This window comes from Musca domestica, unplaced genomic scaffold (genome assembly GCF_030504385.1).
Source record: "Musca domestica strain aabys unplaced genomic scaffold, Musca_domestica.polishedcontigs.V.1.1 1, whole genome shotgun sequence".
Classification (NCBI taxonomy): Eukaryota; Metazoa; Arthropoda; class Insecta; order Diptera; family Muscidae; genus Musca; species Musca domestica.
In genome coordinates, this window is record NW_026712114.1 from 3628864 (window position 1) to 3651321 (window position 22458).

A 22458-nucleotide genomic window follows, 5' to 3' on the forward strand; every position below is an offset into this window, starting at 1 on the left:
TTCTTTCATTATTAATTGGAAACCCCATTATTTTACTGGCCACCAGACCAGCCTATCCACCAGTCATTCGCATATTCTTATGCAAATGAAATCAGAGGGGGGTGGCGAAAAATGCCATAAAAATCACATACCATAATGTAAGAGCCCAAATTAACGGTGATGATTTTTTCGATTTCGTCACTCTTCAGTTGCGGTGTCGATGTCATTGGCATCAATGAGGCATTGTTAACTAGAATGTCCACCGGTCCCAATTCCTTTTCGATTTTAATGGCCATCAATTGCAATTCGCGGGCCGATGAGACATCAGTCTGAAGGGACCGAAAAAAGACACAAAAAAAAGAGCAAAACAAATGTTGCAATAATTATGTTTGGGATTATCTTTTCAAATAAAGGGTAATCCAATTGGAGTGACAAGAATCTCTACAAACCTTATAAGCTTTGGCAACACTGTGGGGAATTTTTGCAATCATGTCAACGGTTTCATAGCATCCTTTGGAGTTAACATCGACCACGGCCAGTTTGCAGCCTTTGCGCGCCAGTTCCAGTGCAATTTCTCGTCCCAAGCCGCTGCCACCACCTGTGACCTAAAATGGCGAAAATTGAGGAGAAATCGATTAGAAATTCGTTATTCCACTTTTGTTTTAGATATATGTTGACTTTTTGGCCGCAAGTTTCAAAAAAGTCGATAAAAACAATACTTAACGAAATTTGAATAATAAAAAGTTATTGCCAATTAGGAAGGAAAAGTCAAAAGTCGGGCGGGACCGACTATATGATACCCTATACCACTATGCATATTTAGTAGAGCTCCCGTAACAAAAGAATTTATTAGAAGTAGATCATATCACCTATCCACATTTGGCTTTAGGGCAGTTATAGTTCGGTTTCAGAGGAAACTAATATATGGGAGGCATATCCAATTCTGAATCGATTTTCACTAAATTGGAGGGAGATATTTTTATCTTTTACACAAAATAGCATTGCTATAGAGTACCTGTCATAATTTCGAGAAGGATTATATTCAAAACCAGTAGAGAAAGTCCTAAAGTCAGGCGGGGCCGACTTTATGATACCCTACACCACTTTGCTAATTTAGTAGAGCTCCACATAACAATTAAAAGTTTCCATGGGAGAATTCAATCATACACCCTATGATTATAATTATAATTTAAAATTCAAAGGACTAAATATGCCGAAGCATTTGTACCTTATAAATTCGGACTTGTATTGCCCATTTGGTGCGAAATTAATTTGAAATCGGATAAAAATATATATGGGAACTATATCCAAATCTGAACCGATCTCGATAAAATTTGGCAAAGATATTTCTAAGTTGTATTTGATATATTTCCCTGAATATCGTTGTTACGGAGTGCATATTACGGCTGTGGGCAACAAATATGACAAATCGAATGAACAATATATATGGGAGCTATAGCTATATCTGAACCGATCTTCACCAAATTTGGCATACTACCTTCTAGACTCAATTCGGTCGTATGTGCCAAATTCCATCCCATTTGGGCAAATATTAGATGTCTGGTGCACAATAAAAGGTAAATCGGACGAAGATATATATGGGAGCTATATCCAAATCTGAACCGATCTCGATGAAATTTAGCAAAGGTATTTCTGAGCTGTATTTGATATATTTCCCCAAATATTGTTGTTACAGAGTGCATATTACGGCTGCGGAGGACAAAAATAACAAATCGGATGAAAAATGGGAGCTATAGCTACATCTGAACCGATTTCGATCAAATTTGGCATACTTATTTTCAGGCCTAATTTGGTTGTATGTGAAAAATTCCATACTATTCGGGTTGATATCACACGTTTGGTGCACAATAAAAGGCAAATCGGTAGCAGATATATATGGGAGCTATATCTAAATTTTGACCGATTATCTCAAATTTCAATAGGGTTCGTCCTTGGGCCAAACAAATGTTTTGTGCAAAGTTTCATCTGGATAGGGCAATAAATGCGAAATGTACTTTGTTTACAAAAATATATGGACAGACGGGCAGATGGACGGACAGACGGACTGACATGCATAAATCAACTCAGAAAGTGATTCTTTGCAGATCATCAAACGGAAGTATGGGTCTATCTCGTTTCCTTTTGCCTGTTACAAACAAATGTACAAAGACATAATACCCTGACCACCCAGTGGTGTAGGGTATAAAAATATATCGGCTCCGAGTTCCACAAAATAGAAACTTACGTCCCGAAATTCACTCCATTTTGGCTGATATTAGGCAATATTTGCACAATAAACCTGAAATCGAATGGAGAATATATATGGGAGCTACATCCAGATCTTTGGCGTTTTCGATACAATTTGGCAGATGTATTTCCGAGCTCTACAAGATATCTGGTACCAAATATCATTGTTGTCGAATGCATATTACGAATGTGAGGAATAGGAGCTATATCTGTACCGATTTTCTCCAAATTATATGTACTTGCTTCTAGACTGAATTCGGTAGGATGGACAATTAATATGAGGGACTTAAACACCAAATCGTATGAAACATATATATGGCAGTTATAACTATATCTGAACCGATTTTCTCCGAATTCGATGCACTTGCTTCTAGACTGAATTCGGCTGGATGTACCAAAATTCAGGTCATTTGGACTGATATTGGCCATTTGGTGCACAATTAACCCGAAATCGATTGAAAATATGTATGGGAGCTATATCCAAATCTGTACCGATCTTGATAAAATTTGACAGAGGTATTTTCGAGCAGTATGTGATGTCCGGTACCAAATATCATTCTTGTGGAGTGCACATTACACACGTGAGGGACTTAAAACTCCAAATCGGATAAAACATATATATGGGAGCTATAGCTGTATCCGAATATATTTTCTCCAGATTTGATGTACTTACTTCTAGACTTAATTCGGTGGGACGTACCAAAATTCAGGTCATTTGGACTTATATTGGCTATTTGGTGCACAATTAACCCAAAATCGGTTGAAAATATATATGGAAGCTATATCTTAATCTGATCCGATTATCACCAATTTCACTAGGACTCGTCCTTGGACCAAACAAATATTGTTATAAATTACGACCTGCATTTTGTTCATAAGAATACATGTAACTATGGGTCTATCTCGCTTCCTTCTCCATGTTACAAACAAATGCACGAAGACATAACCCTTACCACTATGTCGACAAAATCAGAAGAATTGTAAAATCTTTAGGTCGTCTTTGTCTTTGAGTTTCGAAATTATTGTTCCCCACCAAATTCGTTTTTTTTTTTTTTGTTTTTTGATAAATGACCTCATATTAACCCCTTTCACACGGTCATTGGGAAATCTATGCAAATAGCTGTTTTGATGGACGGAGTGGCTTTTGTTATTCAATTTATCTGAAAATTTGAAAACAATTGCAATTTAGCATGCGTTCGCGACTAATAATAACAAGAGGTCTACACTGGTTTGAAAATGTAAAGGTAAAAATGAACCGAAAGCGCATAGTTAAATTTTGAGTTCTTATGATCTTAAAAATATGTAACTCTAAAAAATGTAAGAATTATAAAAGTCCTTCGAGAAGACTCTTTAGGCCGAACACACATAAGAGGGTTTTATTTTCTGGCATAGGTACTTTACAGGTTGTTAATATAAATGATCGAAGAAAAAAAGGTATATGGGTCTCAATATGTACATAAAGGAGACCATAATAACTGTGGGATACCTTAATGGTCTGTCGATCATATGTATACAGGGAGAGATGAAAAAACTGCCACCAACATCAGACTGCTGTCCTTTTTAAGCCACTCGTTCGACAGCTATTAAAATTATTCGAATGACAGCTCATTATATTGTTTACAAGCGTACAAAAGCATTTTGGTGAGAATTTTCCACAAATAAAGTTATTCGTGATGGAATTCAAGGGTGGTAGTGTGATTTCTTCATATTTGGCTGGAAAACCACAAGTGGTTTTCGTTAGAGCACTCCAGCATTTAAATGTGAATACATCTTTTGTGTTTCGTACCATCGCTCGTTACCGTGATACTGGTAGAGTAGACCGACGTCAAGGAAGTGGACGGAAGAAAACAACAACATCAGCAGAAATGGTTCGAAAAGAATAAATGCCAAATATTATCGCGAAAATATTTTGGAGGGTGTATTAAAGCCTTAGACCTTGGACATTCCAAAAGGACTCAGCACCATCGAACTCAGCACGCGCCATCCAAGAATGGTTACAAAATGAGATTCCTCGCTTCATTTCCAACGCACAATGGCCACAAAAGTCTCCGGATACCAACCTGTTGGACTATTGTGTCTGGAGAATTTTTGAAAGCAAGGTAAGCACTAAAAAGTGCCAAAGAGTCGACCTCAAGCAAGCACTTCGCCGAGAATGGGCCCAAATACCGCAGAGCAACATTCGGGCAGCGCGTGTCGGTTTCGTTGGCCATTTGAAGGCCATAATTCGTGCCAAAGGTGACCAATTCGAACAATTCTAAACTTATTCTAAAATTTGACGCTATTTCCGACTTGTTTTGCGTGTAATTTCCGACTTGTCAAACGTGTAATATCTGCCCGAATAGTATGGAATTTTGCACATACAACCAAATTAGTCCTGAAAATAAGTATGCCAAATTTGATCGAAATCGGTTCAGATATAGCTATTGCTCCAATATATATTGTTCATCCCATTTCTTATTTTAGTCCTCCGCAGCCATAAACTGCACTCTGCAACAACAATATTTGGGGAAATATATTAAATACAGCTCAGAAATACCTTTGCTAAATTTTATCAGTATCGGCTCGGATTTGGATATATCTCCAATATATAACTTCTTCCGATTTACCTTTTATTGTGCACCAAACGTCTAATATTTGCCCAAATTGGATGAAATTTGGCACTTACGACCGAATTGAGTCTAGAAGCTAGCATGTAAAATTTGGTGAAGATCGGTTCAGATATAGCTATAGCTCCCATATATATTGTTCATCCGATTTGTTATATTTGTTACCCACAGCCGTAATATGCGCTCCGTAACAACGATATTCAGGGAAATATATGAAATACAGCTCAGAAATATCTTTGTCAAATTTTATTAAGATCGGTTCAGATTTGGATATAGCTCTCAAATATATCAAATGGACAATACAAGTCCGAATTTAAAAGATACAAATACTTCGGCATATTTAGTCTTTTGAACTTTAAATTATAATTATAATCATGGCTTGTATGATTGAATCCTCCAATAAAAACTTATAATTCTTATGTGGAGCTCTACTAAATTAGCAAAGTGGTGTAGGGTATCATAAAGTCGGTTCCGACCGACTTTAAGACTTTCTTTACTGGTTTTTTATGCATTTTTTTGTGACGAACTCAAAAACAATACCTTTCCTTCCACTCAGTTTCTATATCGCCCTGCAAACATTTATTCCAATTGCTTTGGAATCTGTTAATGTCTATTAAATGTTGTAATTAATTTATAATGGCCGAGTGGGTCATTTCATTGTTGAATATTGGCAGTCTACGAATGGTGGAGCATCAATGAATGACTGAATGGCCAGCCGGTTGCAATTTGGGGTTAACGCTGTATAAATGCTTTCACTCTGTCTTTACAATCGTTGTTTGAAATCAAACAACAAAAAATGTTGTTGGGGTTACTAATGTCGTTAACATTAATTAAGATTTTTTATTAGTTTTTTTTTTTTTTTGTTTCTTAACAAAACAGAAAATGCAGTAGCAGCTGGGCCATAGGTGGAGCGGCGCAAGGCGGCATGTGAGTTTAACAATTGTCAATATCTCTGTATTGACACTCAAATTACAAAAAACAACAACAAAACAACGAATAGCCGTTAGCTGTCAATTGAAGCTCAGTTCGATTTGAGTAGTTGTGTTATTTGTTTTGTTTTCTCGTAGTTGTTGTGTGTTTTTTGCGCGCATCTATTACGTCTGGAATGTGAGGAGTCTTGACATGCCGCCGCTAATGTGATGTAATCCATCAGCTCACATTTTTGACGCTCCGTCTCTGAGACACTATGACTTGGCATCTAATGCGTCTTAATTGTCATTATTTATTTGCAATTTATTCAAATTCTCATTGCTGTGTCTTTGTTTTGGAACTTCGCCGATGATGATGATGAGAATATGACAGTGGCAATTGCGATGGGAGAACAAGAAAATAAATACATGAATGAATGACTGAATGAATGTTGTTTGGGAGAGAGAGAGAAATGCAAATGAAATGCTAACTAAAGTTGTGTTCCAGTACTTTTTTAGTAGTAAAACTAGCAGAAGAGAGAACAGTACGAAATGTCATTCTCATTTAGGTTTGCTCAAAAAGTAAGGGAACGGAAAATTAGCAGAAATGCGATAAAATCTCAAAATTCAAAATTCCAAAAGTAAACAGCCTAAATCGGACTGGTGAAACCTTACTGAAAAGAGCGCCAACATTTAAAAAATGAGTATTGAAGACGATAAGTTAAAATTAATAATTTATAATAATAATTAATAATCTGATTCCTCATTCCGCCAGTCCTCTTCACTGCTGGAATCATCCAAAAGTGAATACATCAGTTGCTCTTTTTGTTTTTTGCACGACAAATATTAGTTTTTCCTTTAGTTTTCAAGTTGATCATTTTCTTTATTGAAATGTATCAATACATTTTTCAACCTTGTTAGCCCTGCCAATTAAATGTCAAATTTACAATATGCACATTTCTGCTCGAGAGAGCTGCAAGTTTGGCTAGTTTTTGGAGTACGGGAACGCGTTGTAGCAGAATTAGTGCTAATTAGTACTAATTTGCAGGTTCTGGAACACAACTTAATAAGGTAAGCAATTAAGAGAACTTCAGCAGGCAATTAACTATTTAACAGAATAGAGACTTATAATAACAAGATAACACGTATAGAAAGTTGGTGGCAATTTTAAGACAACAGGGGAACATTATGCAAAGCTCATAACAAATTGCACTAAATCGTGGTAAATTGTTCAAAATACCTAAAGTTGCAAGGCAATGGTAATATGACGCCCTTACCAAAACATGAACTAATACTAAAGGACTAAAGGAAAATAACCTGGCGATGGGAATATAGTTAAAAGAAACTTGAATAATCTTGAACATTTGGGAAATCATCAAAATATCAGATATCAAAACTTGGGCGTATTTAGGCAGTTCTCTGCAAGGATATTTTCGACTTATTGGGAACACAAACTGCCAATATACATCAAATTCAGTTTCGATTGTGTTTTAACACCTTTCTCGTCATTTTCAATTAAAACAAGTTAAAAAGTATCTGTTGGTTTTGCCGTCAGATGTATACCCTCAGCCAGTAATCGATTATTTATAGTTTGTCTTCTGTTATGATTTTCCAAATTGTCGACCCTTTATGGAGTTGGTAAATAAATATGATATATGTTTGAAATTTGAAGATAGTTGGATGCTTATTTCGATTTCTTTGAGCGTTTTGTTTTTCAAAATCTTGAACCATATGTAGGGGAAGTTACAAGAGGGAATGGTCCGATCTCTGTCATTTCTATAAAAAAAATTTTTGTTGATGAAAATATTGAGATGTGCCAAGTCTAAATAGAATCAGATGTTAATTTCGCGTTTTATGAGCTTCGTAGATATTCAAAATTTTGACCCTTTGTGGGAAAGATACCAGAAGGAGTTGACCGATACATCCAATATTCACAGCAGATCTTGTGTTAGTAGAAATAATGAGATGAATGCAATATAAGGAGAACCGGATGCTTATTTTCGATTTTATAATAGTTTTAGTTATTCAAAGGAAGGAATGGTCCGATCTCTACCATCTTAGAGACCTTTTGTTGATAGAAATATTAAGATGTACCAAGTCTGAATGTAATCGGATGTTAATTCCCAGTTTTATCTGCTTCATGGATATTCAAAATTTTTACACTTTGTGGGAAAGGTACCAGAAGGAGTGGACCTATATATACCATCTTCACATCAGATTTTAGGTTAATAAAAATATTATGATGTATGTAATTTGAAAACAATCGGACTTTTACATCATATTTCATAAGAGTTATAATTATTCAAAATGTTGACCCCTTGTGGGGGAGGTACTTGATGAAGTTGACCGATATTGTCCATTTTCGCACCTGATCCAGCACTAATGCAAATATTAAATATAAAATTATCCTTTCTCCTCCGATCGATCTTTTGTGGGGGTGATACCAGAAGGAGTGGACCGATACTTCCCATCTTCGAAGTCGACCTAAGTTCGACAATAATATGACGATGAACCAAGTTTAGATCGAATCGGATACTCCCTTCGAGAGTTATCGTGCGCACAAACCAGCCAAACGGGCGGACGTACGGACGGACATCGCTAGATCGACTTCAAGTATCTCAAAATGGATTTGGTCCAAAGAGCCTAGGTCTTTCCCAAAACAGTTATTTCAAAGAGGAATGTTTTGGGCGTATCAATTGATATATACTCTCTCTGGCCATATGGTTGAGGATATAAAAAGCACCTAAGTTCGGCCAGGTCGATCTTTAAATACCCTACGCCATTTGAAAGAAACTTGAAAAACTTAAGAAATACCTGCATTAGGACCGACATTTAAAAAAATTTCGTTAAATAATAGTGATTTCATCAAAACGCCGAAAGAAGGGAGGTACCATTATATATGGGATAAACGAAGACTTGAACCTGCATAGACAATTTTATGTCATAGCTTGAAGTATCCATTACAAAATTCAAATACAAAATTTGAAGCCATTCCGGCGAATAATGTCGCTAAATTATCAAAATACCGAATATTGTGAGGTATCGTTATATGAAGGCTATACGGAGACGTGGACTCGCATAGGCAATTTTTTGTCATAAGCTGAAGAAACCATTACGAACTTGAAATACAAACGTCAACCAAACCTAAACTTAAATAAAATACAACACTATGATTTGAACTTGATTTATTTATTTAATCTTCTGTGTAAATATGAGTAAATATATATGCATAGACATGTGTGTAATCTGACAAGGCGTTGCAAACAATTGTGAATCACACAAACAATTACTCAAATCTTGAATGCGTGAGAATTTCTTGATTGCAAATGATTAAAGGGAATTTACGAGACTGAGTTCGTTGATAGATTATGAATGAGTCGGTCGATTTTGAAGAATTACAAAAAGAATTACATTTCAAGATCAGGGTGTGGGAAAAATCCAATTGTATTTAATTGTAGATCGGTAGAAGTAGGTAATGAATTTCAATAGTCAAAATATTGGAATATTGGAGATATGTCGCTGTACATGTAAAGCCTGGACATATCGAGGTGTTGTCGTAAATATATTCTATAATTGTACTGAATGGTACTATATTTGGTATTGGGTGAAGGTACAGAATTGAAATCCTGATATGGATGTCACTGTTGGTGTCTATGATTAAGATTTGGAGGTGGTTTTGGATATGTGTACTATAATTATACGTGAAAAACAAAGTGGTACCAAATCATTCAAAATGTTTACGCTTTATTGAGATGATACCAATTTCGCATATGACCTAAATCTGAAAATGTTTTGGAAATTTTTGTTATTTTGGAGGAGGTAGCAGAAAGAGGCGATGAATTAAAAATACTGAAAATTGAATATTGGGATGTCCAATAATTACCTATTTCCGGTTTGTTGGTAATCAAAAAATTTTCCCTGTAGAAGTGGACCAGTCATTTCCCATATTTACATATTAAAAATATTATTATTTTAACATTTCTGGGGGAGGTACCTGGAACAATGGGGCGATAAGTTCTATATTCCGACTAGAACTAATTTCGAAGAAGGTATTGCATTATGCGATGTTAGAAGAAACAACGAATAATTACTTTTAGTTTTATGACACTTAACTTATTAAATTTTGACCTTGGGTTGTAGGTCTCAAAAGTCAAACATTACCATATATTTAGTTTAAAGAGAATCGCTGACTTGTTTCGCATGTTATAAGGGTTATAACTAACCAAAATGTTGACCTTTTGTGGGAGAGGCACAAGAAGGAGTGATCCGATATATTTCATATTTACGCCACATTCCCTCAGCCATATGGCTACAAAACGTGGCTCATAAAAAATAACGGTTTTACACCCTACGTCTCTTTGGACCAAATCCGTTTCAGGACATTTGGAGACGATCTAGCGATGTCCGTCTGTTTGTCTGGCTGGTGCGCCCGATAACTGTCGAAGGAAGTATCCTATTGGATCCAAACTTGGTACATCGTAACATTATTGTCCAACTTAAACCGAGTTCGGAGATGGACAATTTTGGTCCACTTCTACCCCACAAAATGTCAACATTGTCAAAGAAATAAAATTTAAGAGAAAGAGTAATCCGATTTTGCTTTAATTTTGCAAATCCAAATATTTGCATCAGTGTTAGGTCAGGTGTGAAAATGGACAATATCGGTCTACTGCATTAAGCACCTCCCCCACAAAGGGTCAAAAAAAATAATTATAGCTCTTAAAAATATGGTGTAAGAGTCCGATTGTCTTCAAATCACACACATCACAATATTTTTATTAATCCAAGGTATGGAGTGAAGATGGACTATATCGGTCGACTCCTTCGGGTACCTCCCCCACAAAGGGTCAAAATTTTGAATATTTATGAAGCTTATAAAACACGAAATTAACATCCGATTCCATTTAGACTTGGCATTTCTAAATATGTCCATCAACACAAGATCTGTTATAAAGATAGTAGAGATCGGACCATTTCCAAACCAAATGCTCAAAGTAAGCTAAATAAGCATTCAATTCTCTTCAAATTTTACACATACAAACATTTTTGCTAACACAAGATCAGTTGTAAAAAGGATATATAGCTGCGAACCCCTTCTGGTACCTCACCCACAAAGGATCACAATTTTCAATACTTTTATCTGTCATAACTTACGAAACCAGTCAGCGATTCTTTACAATTTGCTATATCTAAATATTTCCCTCAACCAGAAACTTGGGATGAATATAGATTTTATGATGAAGTTACCAATATAGACCAAACCTGGCACGTCGTAATATTTATATTGTATTTGTTTCGGTCCGATATGAAATGGACAATATTGACCCACTCATGACAAAAGTCAAAGTATATTTAAATAATCAAAGATGGACACATAGTGTTTAGAGGTATCGCCCGCTTACACAAAAATAAACGATATTGGTCAATTAAGCTCGGTTTTCATAGAAATGGGATATACGACATTTGTTGACGTCCCAATAATTTCAATGATCTTCATTTAATCTTCTAAAAATAAATAGCTAAGAATTTCATTTGGGCATGGCAAAAATAAATTATATGCAAAGTACCAACAAATGTTTTCTCCAATTCAAAAAAAAAAAAAAAAAAAAAAAAAACTTTATATAAAAAATAAACAACTAATAATATGATAAGCAATTTACAAAGAGACAAATTAAATAACGAGAGAGGGTGAAGATCAAATATTTTTTGTGTTTGTTTTTTTTTTCTCCATCAAAGCATCAGACGTCAGGGCTCGACCATACGCTTGCCCCCAACATCAATACGAAGAAGCAGAAGAAAGAAAAATACACCGAGTTGTATAATTACCCAACTATTTGACTCGTGTGTTAGTTTAATTGAGGAATTCAGAAGCAAGGCATCCATACAACAACAACAACAAAAACCACAAACATTTATTTAAGCATTTTTTCATTAAATAAATACGAATGCTAGAGAGTTAAAAAAATAAAAATAATGGAGTCAATATTTGTTTAAGATTAAGCGACGAAATAGAGAAAAACAACAACAATTCGAAAAAAAATATTTAGAATTCCATGAATGGCAAGCAAACCGCACCCATCACGCAACGAAGCATCACGGAAGCCTTGAAAATGCAAAAAACTAAAATACGAAAAAAAAACTGCCAAGCCATATTTCTAAGTCTCCCGCCATATAAAGCCATCGAACTTGATGTTGGAAATGTTAAGATTTTTTGGCATGTGAACAAACACACGCACAATACAAATACTGTGTGGAGGTGAGATTTTCAATTTGTGATATGAAAATGAGATAACATTTTGAAATGTTGTGTCAAAATAGAATTTTGGGGTAATTAAATTACAGTGATGATGAAATAAATAGTCACGATGATAGAAACCACCACAAGCTAGTTAGAAAGTGTCATTGGGTTTACAGACAGATATGTATATACCCTAGGAATATTCAGAGCTAACATTTTTTTCCGAATTTGGAAAAGAATTCTACACAAGTTTCCGATTCTGATTTCGAATTCGGAACGAAATTGTGTGAGGTGGCCCAATATTCTGACAATTTTTTGGGGAAAAAAATGGGAAAGAACATTGGAGACTCGTAACGAATTCGATTAGAATTCGCAAAAGAAACCAGTAAAGAAAAGGTACCGTTATATGGGGAATATACGATATTGCGGACCTATATACACAATTCTCTTTTAGGGGGTGAAGTACTCCTTTTGTGGATTTTCAGACAATTCCATTGGATGAATGTGGCTGAATTTATCCAAATACCGAATATCGGAGGGTACCGTTATATGGGGGCTAAACGATATCGTGGACCGATATAGCCCATCTTTGAACTTGACCTGCCTGCAGACAAAAGAGAGATCTGTGCAAAATTTTAGCTTCCTATCTACTGTAACGTGATTACAACGGACAGGGCTAAATCGTCTTAAAATGTTACGCTGATCAAAAATATATATACTTTGTTGGGTCTAAAATACCCTCCTTACTCCCTATGCCAAATAGAAACGTACGACCCAGAATTCCCTCCATTTGGGCTGATATTAGCCATTATTTGCACATGAAACCTGAAATCGAAAAATGGGAGCTATGTTCAAATCTTAGCCGATCTCGATAGAATTTGACAAAGGTATTTCCGAGCTCTATATGATACCTAGTACCAAATATCATTGTTGTCGTAGGCATATTACGAATGTGAGGGATTCAAATCGGATGAAACATATATATGGGAACTATAGCTATATCTGAACCGATGGTGTCCGTATTCGATATACTTGCTGAATTCGGTCGGATGTACCAAAATTCAGGTCATTTGGACTGATATTGGCCATTTGGTGCACAATTAACCCGAAATCGGACCTAAATCCAAATCTAAACCGATCTTGATAAAATTTGGCAGAGGTATTTCTGAGCTGTATCTGATAAGTGGTACCAAATATCATTGTTGTCGAATGCATATTACTAATGTGAGGGACATAAACACCAAATCGGATAAAACATATATATGGGAGCTATAGAAAAATTTGAACTAATTCTCATTATAGACTGAATTCGTAGACAATTAACCCGAAATCAGTTGAAGATATATATGGGAGCTATATTCAAATCTGAACCGATCTCAAAGCTGTATCTGATATCTGGTACCAAAGGTCATTGTTGTGGAATGCATACTACGCTAGTGAGGGACTGAAACCCCCCAAATAGGATGAAACATATATATGGGAGCTATAGCTATATCTGAATCGATTTTCTCCAAATTTGATATACTTGCTTCTACACCGAATTCGGTGGGATATGCCAACATACAGGTCATTTGGACTGATATTGGCCACTTGGTGCACAATTAACCCGAAATCGGTTGAAGATATATGTAGGAGCTATATCTAAATGTAAACCGATTCTCACCAATTTCCATAGGGTTCGTCCATGGGCCATACAAATATTGTTTGGAAAGTTTCATCTCAATCGGACAATAAATAAGACCTGCATTTTCTTCGCGGACGGACGGACGAACTGACATGCATAAATCGACTCAGAAAGTGATTCCATTGGGATCCTCAAAAGTAACTATGGGTCTATCTCGCTTCCTTCTCCATGTTACAAACAAATGCACAACGACATAATAACCTTACCACTATGTGGTGTAGGGTACATTTTTTTATGTTTGATAGGAAATTCGCAAATTTTTTGGATATTTCACTAAAATCGGAAAAATATAGAAGTGCGTGGTATAACTACATCGAGTGGATAGATCAGAGTTTTCCATCGGGTAGTAAAGAATCTGGATTACAAGAGGTTTTGGCCAAATGTTTGTCGCGATTTGAAAGCGAAGAAAAATATAACCAAGATCGACGCATGATCAAGCTCTACATTAAATATAGATAACCACAAAGATCCCGCCGAATGCTATCAGCAGTTATTTAATGCTGGCATTGGAACAATGGTTTCCGATTTGTATATTACATGGGCCTATTGTTATGATCGTGTCAATAACACACGTAAAGCTGATTGATACGAAATTCAGAAACATGTCGGATGTTTGATCCGAAATTCTGAAAATTGTCAGATGCTTGATCCGAAATTCAGATGATCAATCAACTGACTCAGATTTGATACGAAATACGGAAGATGATTGATCATCTGAAGTTCGGATCAAACATTTGAAAACTTGCAGAATTTCAGATCAAACATCCGACAGGATTCCGTATTTCGTATCAAAACGAAATTCGGAAACTTGTCGGATGTTTCATCCGAAATCTGCATTTTCATATATGTTATTTACAAAACTCACTTTCCCCATGTCAGACACCACTTCTTTAAATCCCTAAAATTTCTATTATTTGAAACACATATTACTCTCTTCTAGGTCATATGTCACATGCGGCACTGCACTTTTCAAAATAAAAAATTTCGAACAAAAAAAACAAAAACTGCATAATTTTCTTTTTTAAAAAACAACAAAAGCTTATTTGCATTTTCATTAAACGAAAGTCTAAATGTAAGTATGTATGTGTGTGTTTGTCATCGTCGGATGCTTTCACGAATAGATTTATATTTAAATTCAAACATTCATTGAATATTAATTAGTCATATTCGACACCGAAATGATTCACATCGGTATGGTTGTAATTCTCGTTTATAATTTGCTATTTATATGACCACCAATGTGTAATGGCCGTCTAGGTGGAGATGTGTCGGAGTTTGTGTGCGAAAGAGTTGATTAATTTATGTTTTTTGACCAAGAATATCTTTAGAGAACGTTAAATTTATAAAAATTTTCAAAATCCCTAATCCAGAGGATTTTTCAATTTTTTAATATTTGAAAAAAGATTCGTTAGTGCCAAAAAATAGCAATAAATATATAATAAATAAATATCTCTCTATATCTAAAAAGAGGAAAATGTTTGTATGTTTGTTTGTAATTTATAGACTCGAAAACCGCTGAACAGATTTTCCTTAAAATTTCCAGGTATACTGCAACATTGCTAAATAAATTTTTGAAACTCCACTTGGAACTGGAAATATGGCATCAGAATCGGAGGTACCTCCCAAAAATTTACATTTTATATGCACATATCTATTGATAGATTACAGATACAGGCTGCAAATTTGGACTGCATAACGGAATCTGAAAAAAAATTAATTTCCGAAATTATATTGAAATCGGTTTAGATTCGGATATAGCTCCCATATATATTTTCGGCCGATTTCATGTATTTGATGCATTACCACATTTCAATGAAATTTGGAATGTGTGGTGGAATTTCTCTAAAAGCAAAATTGTTTGCCAAATTATATTGAAATCGGTTCAGATTTGGATATAGTTCCCATATACATATTCGGCCGATTTGATGTATTTGATGAACCAAACACGATATGTAGGTTGGATTCCAAAGAATCCGTGATGGAATTCAATCGTGATAGTGTGATTTCTTTATATTTGGCTGGAAAGCCACAAGTGGCTATCGTTGGGGCACTCCAGCATTTAAATGTGAATAAAAACCGGAAGAAAACAGAAACATCAGCAGAAATGGTTCGAAAAGTAAAGAATCGACTTGATCGAAACTCGAATCCCGTCGCAGTTGCCGAAAAATGGCTCGTGAGCTGAACATATTGCAATATTCCATTCGGCAAATATTGAAAATGAGTTCGGGGTAAAACCATTGAAATTCCAAAAAGTGTAAGAACTTACACAGCAACCGAAAGAAAATAGACTCAGAAGAACTAAAGAGTTTCTTCGCTTGGCCGAAAGTGGTGAACTACCGTATTTGGTTTTCTCCGATGAGAAAACATTCGTTGTCCAGCAGTTTGTAAACAAACAAAATGATCGTGTTTACTCGCCAAAGAGGTCAGCTGAAAATGTGCACCTTCGATTGGCTACCAGAACTGAAGCGCCAGCAGTGGGTCCACGATATATTATATCCCCCACATAACTGTACCTCCAAACAATCGGTATTTTGATGATTTTAGTAACATTTTTCAATGGCATTATCTGAAATTCTAAGGGTTCTCTGTGATTACTTTACCCCCTGAAAGGGATTTGTCTATATAGATCCACGATATCGTATATCCTCCCACATAACAGTACTCCACCATATTCGGTATTTTGATGACTTTAGCCACATTTTTCGATCGAATAGTCTGAAAATTCAAGCAAGGAGTTCCCTATGAGCACTTTACCCCCTAGAATAGAATTGTTGAGAATTGTCTATATAGGTCTCTATAGGTCTACGTTTTAGTATAACACCCATATAACGCTACCCCGAGATATTCGGCATTTCCAGGATTTACGCGACATAATTCACCGCATTTGCTTCAAATTTCGTATTTGAAGTTCGTAATAGATACTACAATCTATAACGGAAAAATGTCTATGCAGGTCCACGTCTTAGTATAACCCCCATACAACAGTACCTCCCTTTATTCGGTATTTTGATTATATTAGCGACATTATTCGCTGAAATTGTTTCGAATTTGGATTTGAAGTTCGGAATCGTTACTACAGCCTATGAAAAAAAATTACTTATCCACCACCAAGTCTTCGTATAGCCCCCATATAAAGGTTTTCATTTAAGCAGTATTTTTCGACTGATTTTTTTTAATTTTTCTAGTTCCTTCCGAATGGTGGAGGGTATAAAAAATTGAATGAGAACATGGAATCGAAATTGCAATTTCTATACAATATTTAATTCTTTATGCCGGAAAAATATTTAAAATCGATTACAAAACAGCTGTTCCCACTGAATAATAATAACTGAGAAGATTTCTCCAGTGAGAAATTTTAAAATCTCAGTAACTTAAATACCAATATTGCTCTCTTCACTCACTCTCACGTAGCGGACTTTTTTCTCATCCAATAAGTTTTTGCAATATTTTGTACAAAATCTTACAATTTTTGGGTTTTCCGAACACACCCATTGTATATAGCACCTTTATTAGAAATTACCGAAATCGGCACTGATTTGAAATTAATTTCTCGCGAAGTTACACACGGAATGCCAAGCCATGCATACCTACCACACCAGGGTGGATGCTTCAAAAACTTGTTTTATTGATGACGTTATTGGTTGATAACAAAGATAAAAATCAAAACACCGGAGCAGAGATAACAACAAATTCCTTCGTCGTTAGGCCAACGTTTTCTTAACAAAACGAGAGTTTTTTCTCAATGATGTTTTTGTTGTTATTTTTTATTAATATTTTTGTTTTTTTTTTATTAATAATTATGTGTAAACTGCATTTGAAGAAAAAAAAAACTCAAAACGTAGGTGGGAGTTTTTTAGGCTCTCCAAAAAGACTAAACCTGTTTTAGGCTTTTTCGAAACAAACATTTAAATTTGGTCAACAGCTGGTGTTGAAATTCACGATGATCATCAATTTTAATTGGGAATACCTCTATGACTCCTACTGATCTTCCTCATTTATCTTCCATTTAACTTACCAATGCCACCTTGCCCGTAACCTCTTTCTCCTTGAGGCCCAGGCCGAACAGGTAATCCAATAAATGTTTCAGAAAGACGGCAAACAAAATCAATGGCAACAGCAAAGCGAACAACACCATCTTCAGGTTATAGATACCGCGAGTAACCTCGTCATTTTGTCGAGGTGATGCGGAGGCGGTTGATGGAGATGTTGTCATCGTGGTCGTTGTTGCCGAAGTGGTGCTGCGTACGGGCGGAGTCGTTGTGGCCGTTGTGGCTGAGTTGGCCACATCGTTGGATGAGCGGGTCATAATTGTCACCGTATGGTCAACCATGGTTTCACACAGGTCACTTAACTCGGTTTAGGAATAAAATATATTTTTTTAATTTATTTAATTTTTTATTTATTTTTTATTATTTATTTATTTTTTTATTTTTTTTATTTTTTTTTTTTTTGAATTCAATTTAAATATTTATCTTCAAATAATCTTTTATTTTTTCAAAATTTCACTTCTTGGCACAGATGCGCGCGCGTCTTGGCACTCGGTTCGTTTTTTATTTTACCAATTTTTTTTCCGCTTGCCCTTCCGTTGTTACTTCTTTTTTGCTCGCGCACTACTCAACCACTCTCAACGGCGATTTAAACGCGTTTGCCCGTCTCTCTGTTTATCGTGTTCGCCGCTGGCTGTTGTTATCGCCGCGTCGCGTCGTTGTCGTGAAATTGAATATTTTCAAGTTTCTTCCAGTGGCTGGTTTGTTTGTTTTGTTGCGGATCTTTTTGGTTTGACTCAAAACACAAAACTTTTAAAAACCACTCATACAGGTCGTCGTAGCAGCAGCTACTCAATAAGACCAACCGCACACACTCATTCGCTTGCATCTATCTTTGGAAGATGTTAACTCTTTGTAAACCTTGGGGGTAGCAGTACATCGGGGCGACAGTGGTTATTGTTCTATGGGTTATTTTAAACTCTAGTCGGCACAGTGGCACCGGGTAGTATGTCTCCGGGTATTAGTTTCTATGTATAACAAGTTAACAAGTAAAAAAGCTGTAAGTTCGGCAGGGCCGAACTTTGAATACCCTCCACCATTTGGTAAAAATTCAACAATTTTCAAAAAAATAAAATCCGTTAAAAATTCTGTTAAAATCTTATTAAATCTCTTAGCTATTACAATATTCAAATGCGAAACTTGAAAAAATCTGTTTATAATGTAGCTAAAATCATCAAAATACCGAATATAAGGAGGTACCATGGGGATTATAAAAAGTGGACCAGCACAGAAAATTTTCTGTCATAGGCTGTAGTATTCATTACGAACTTCAAATAAAAATTTGAAATAGTTCCGGTAAATAATGTCTCTAAAATCATCAGAATACCCAATATCGGGAGTTACCGTTATATGGGGGCTATACGTAGACGTGGACCTACATGGCTCATTTTGTATTGTCCAGTATTGCCCATATCATGTCGGAACTAACTAACTAATCTAATCTTATTCTAAAATTTGATGTTATTTCCGACATTTTTTGCTTTCATTCAATAAAATTAAAAAAAAAACGCAAAAAGCAGTTTGTTCGGCCGGGCCGAACTTTGAATTTTCCCCACCATTTGGAACAAATTTGAAAATTTTCAAAAAATAAAATCCGTTAAAAATTCTCTTAGAATCTTGAGCCATTATCCTATTCAAATTCGAAACTTGAAATATACGGTGAATAATGTAGCTAAAATCATCAAAATACCGTATATAGGGATGTACCATTTTATTGGAGCTATTCGAAGGCCTGGACCTGCATAGAAAATTTTCTGTCACAGACTATAGTTCCAATTACGAACTGTACATACGTAATTTGAAACTACTCCGGTGAATAATATCGCTAAAATCATCAAAATACCGAATATTGGGAGGTTCCGTTATATGGGGGCTACATGGGAACGTGGACCTGCACAGACAATTTTCTGTCATAGGCTGTAGTATCCATTACGAACTTCAAATACCAAATTTGAAAATACTCCGGTGAATAATATCGCTAAAATCATCAAAATACCGAATATTGGGAGGTTCCGTTATATGGGGGCTATACGAAGACGTGGACCTGCGCAGACAATTTTCTGTCATAGGCTGTAGTATATATTACGAACTTCAAATACCAAATTAGAAACAATTCCGGTGAATAATGTCGCTAAAATCGTCAAAATACCGAATATTGGGAGGTTCCGTTATATGGGGGCTATACGAAGACGTAGACCTGCCCACACAATTTTCTATGTTAGGCTTAAGTATTCATTTCGAACTTTAAATACCAAATTTGAAAAAATTCGGTGAATAATGTGGCTAAGATCATCAAAATACCGAATATAGTGAGGTACCATTATGTGGGGGCTATACGAAGACGTGGACCTGCACAGATAATTTTTTATCTTAGGCTTTAATATTCATTGCGAACTTTAAATACCAAATTTGAAACAATTCCGGTGAATAATGTCGCTTAAATCATCAAACTATCGAATATAGGGAGGTACCGTTATATGGGAGCTATATGAAAACGTAGACCTACATGGCCCATTTACGAACTTAACCTGCCTACTGGCAAAATAAACATGTGTACAAAATGTTAGCCTTCAATCTCAATTCATTCGAAAGATAGCGTGATTACAACAGGCAGACAGACGGACATCGCTAAATCGACTTAGAATTTTACGCTGATCAAGAATATATATACTTTGTTGGGTCTGACATGAGTATTTCGAGGAGTTATAGCATGGTGGAGGTTATACAATTTAAAAATTATGGCGTTTTTTTTAACTCACCCTCTAGCTATATGGCTGAGGGTATAATGAAGTTCGGATTGTGTGACGGAATTTGGTCCAAAAATATTTTTGTCTAAATATATTGAAATCGGTTCAGATTTGGATATTTTTATAAATTTGGATATTTATTATCAAACATAGACACCCATTTGGAGTCGATCAAACGATGTCCGTCCGTCTGTCTGGTTGGCTGGTGCGGACGATAATACTCGAAGGGAGTATTTGATTTAGTCCAAACTTGGCACATCGTAATATTTTTGTCAAACTTAGATCGATTTCGGAGATGGGCAATATCGGTCCACTCCTCCCCCACAAAAGGTCGAAATTTTCAAAAATATATATTTTTTGCACAGAAAGAGAAACGATAACCCGATTTTGTTCCAACTTTGCACATCCTAATATTTGCATCGGTGCTGGGTCAGGTGTGAAAATGGACAATATCGGTCCACTCCATCAAGTACCTCCCCCACAAATGGGCAAAATTTTGAATAATTACAACTCTCATAAAATGTGATGTAACAGTCCGATTGTCTTCAAATTTCACACATCCCAATATTTATATTAACCCAAGATCTGGTGTTAAGATGGGCAATATCGGTCCACTCCTTCTGGTACCTCCCCCACAATGGTCGAAATTTTCAAAAAATATATTTTTTGCACATAGAGTGAACGAATAATCCGATTTTGCTCCAACTTTGCACATCCTAATATTTGCGTCGGTGCTAGTTCAGGTGTGAAAATTGACAATATCGGCCCACTCCATCAAGTACCTCCTTCACAAATGGTCAAAATGTTGAATATCCATGAAGCTAATAAAAAGCGAAATTGACATCCGATTATATTCAAGACTTTAAAGTTTTCTTGGGGAGCTATCAAAAGGAATGCAACGATATTCTCCATATCGATCTTGATTTAAGGACTAATTGAACTAATTTCCCGAAATTGTTGCCGTTATGTATTTGCCCTGTGCAAATAGGCCGGCTGTGTGCAAATAGGCCGGCTTGGCTTAGTCGTTGATGGTCATCGCCCATCGATACTGACGGTTTGTTGGTTGGTTGTTAATACCAATCATCAGTAGGCTTAACGCATTAGGCATTTTCTACATGTTCTCCTTTTGTTAAAGACTCTTTTCGCGGAAAATTTGCAAAACACACACACATATGGACACATACAAATTATGTATGTCACTACCTCCATTTGGATATACCTCCATTTGGATATACGAACAAGTAAAGTTTCTCAATTCACAGCAACTTTATTCTTTTGAACGCAATTGCACCGCCATCGAGGATCGTATTTCTGTGGCATGCTATTATCTTCCTCATCATCATTGGCGTCGTTGTCGTCATCGATTCTCGTATTACGAAATCTGGTGGTATCTATTGGGTATGTGGTTCCCCTCCCAGTCACCCAGTCATCACTTCCATTGAAAAACAAATCCACTCTCCATTGGAAATCTGAGTTGTGGTTTCCTTTTGAGTGAGTTATCTTGGTTCTCTGTGCGAGGTGATCTTGAGGTGTGTCATTGTTGTGATGTGAGTGAGTGTGTCTGTGTGTAATTTTTGCGTTGTAACCCCTCGAGACCCCCATTACGGGGATGCCTGTCTGCATGTGAATAGCTGTGTGTTGTTTTCAATGGTAGAGGCATTTGTGAAGAGCTAAAATGAACACCTGCATTTCGAAGTTCCAGTTGAGGTTCCCCTTTTTAAGAAATTCCATTTGTTTCGGTGTTTTTTTTTTTTTTTTTTTTGTTATTGTGATAATGAAGAACCAACGTGGCCAGCGAAGTGGTTGGTTGGCTTCGCGTGTAATTAAAATTGTTGTTGGATGCTGTGGCGCATACAGTGGTCTGGAATGACGTTTCTATAATTTTTGGAGTTTTTGTATTATTGGAGGGCCCTTTGGGAAATTATTAGAGTATCGAATTGAAGAAAAAAAAAAGTAAGAAAAGGGTAAGGGTCGACTAAATGATATCCTACACCTATATGCAT

At 36.0% G+C, this 22458-nt stretch overlaps 1 protein-coding gene and 1 long non-coding RNA gene across 2 annotated transcripts in view; one reads left to right on the forward strand and one right to left on the reverse strand.

Annotated features, from left to right (window-relative positions):
• The window catches only part of LOC101890942 (estradiol 17-beta-dehydrogenase 11), a 28056-nt gene extending 9994 nt beyond the window's left edge, over positions 1 to 18062 (reverse strand). The window contains exons 1-3 of the mRNA XM_005182971.4: positions 17678 to 18062; positions 429 to 584; positions 132 to 308 (exon numbers count right to left, since the gene is read on the reverse strand). Coding sequence (XP_005183028.1) covers positions 132 to 308; positions 429 to 584; positions 17678 to 17992 — 648 coding nt within the window. The 5' untranslated portion in view covers positions 17993 to 18062. The remainder of the gene's footprint in view (positions 1 to 131; positions 309 to 428; positions 585 to 17677) is intronic.
• Positions 5683 to 6182, forward strand: LOC109612478 (uncharacterized). The gene is made up of 2 exons (XR_002194554.2): positions 5683 to 5759; positions 5900 to 6182. It is a non-coding gene; the product is annotated as an uncharacterized LOC109612478 (long non-coding RNA).
• Positions 18063 to 22458: the final 4396 nt, after the last annotated feature.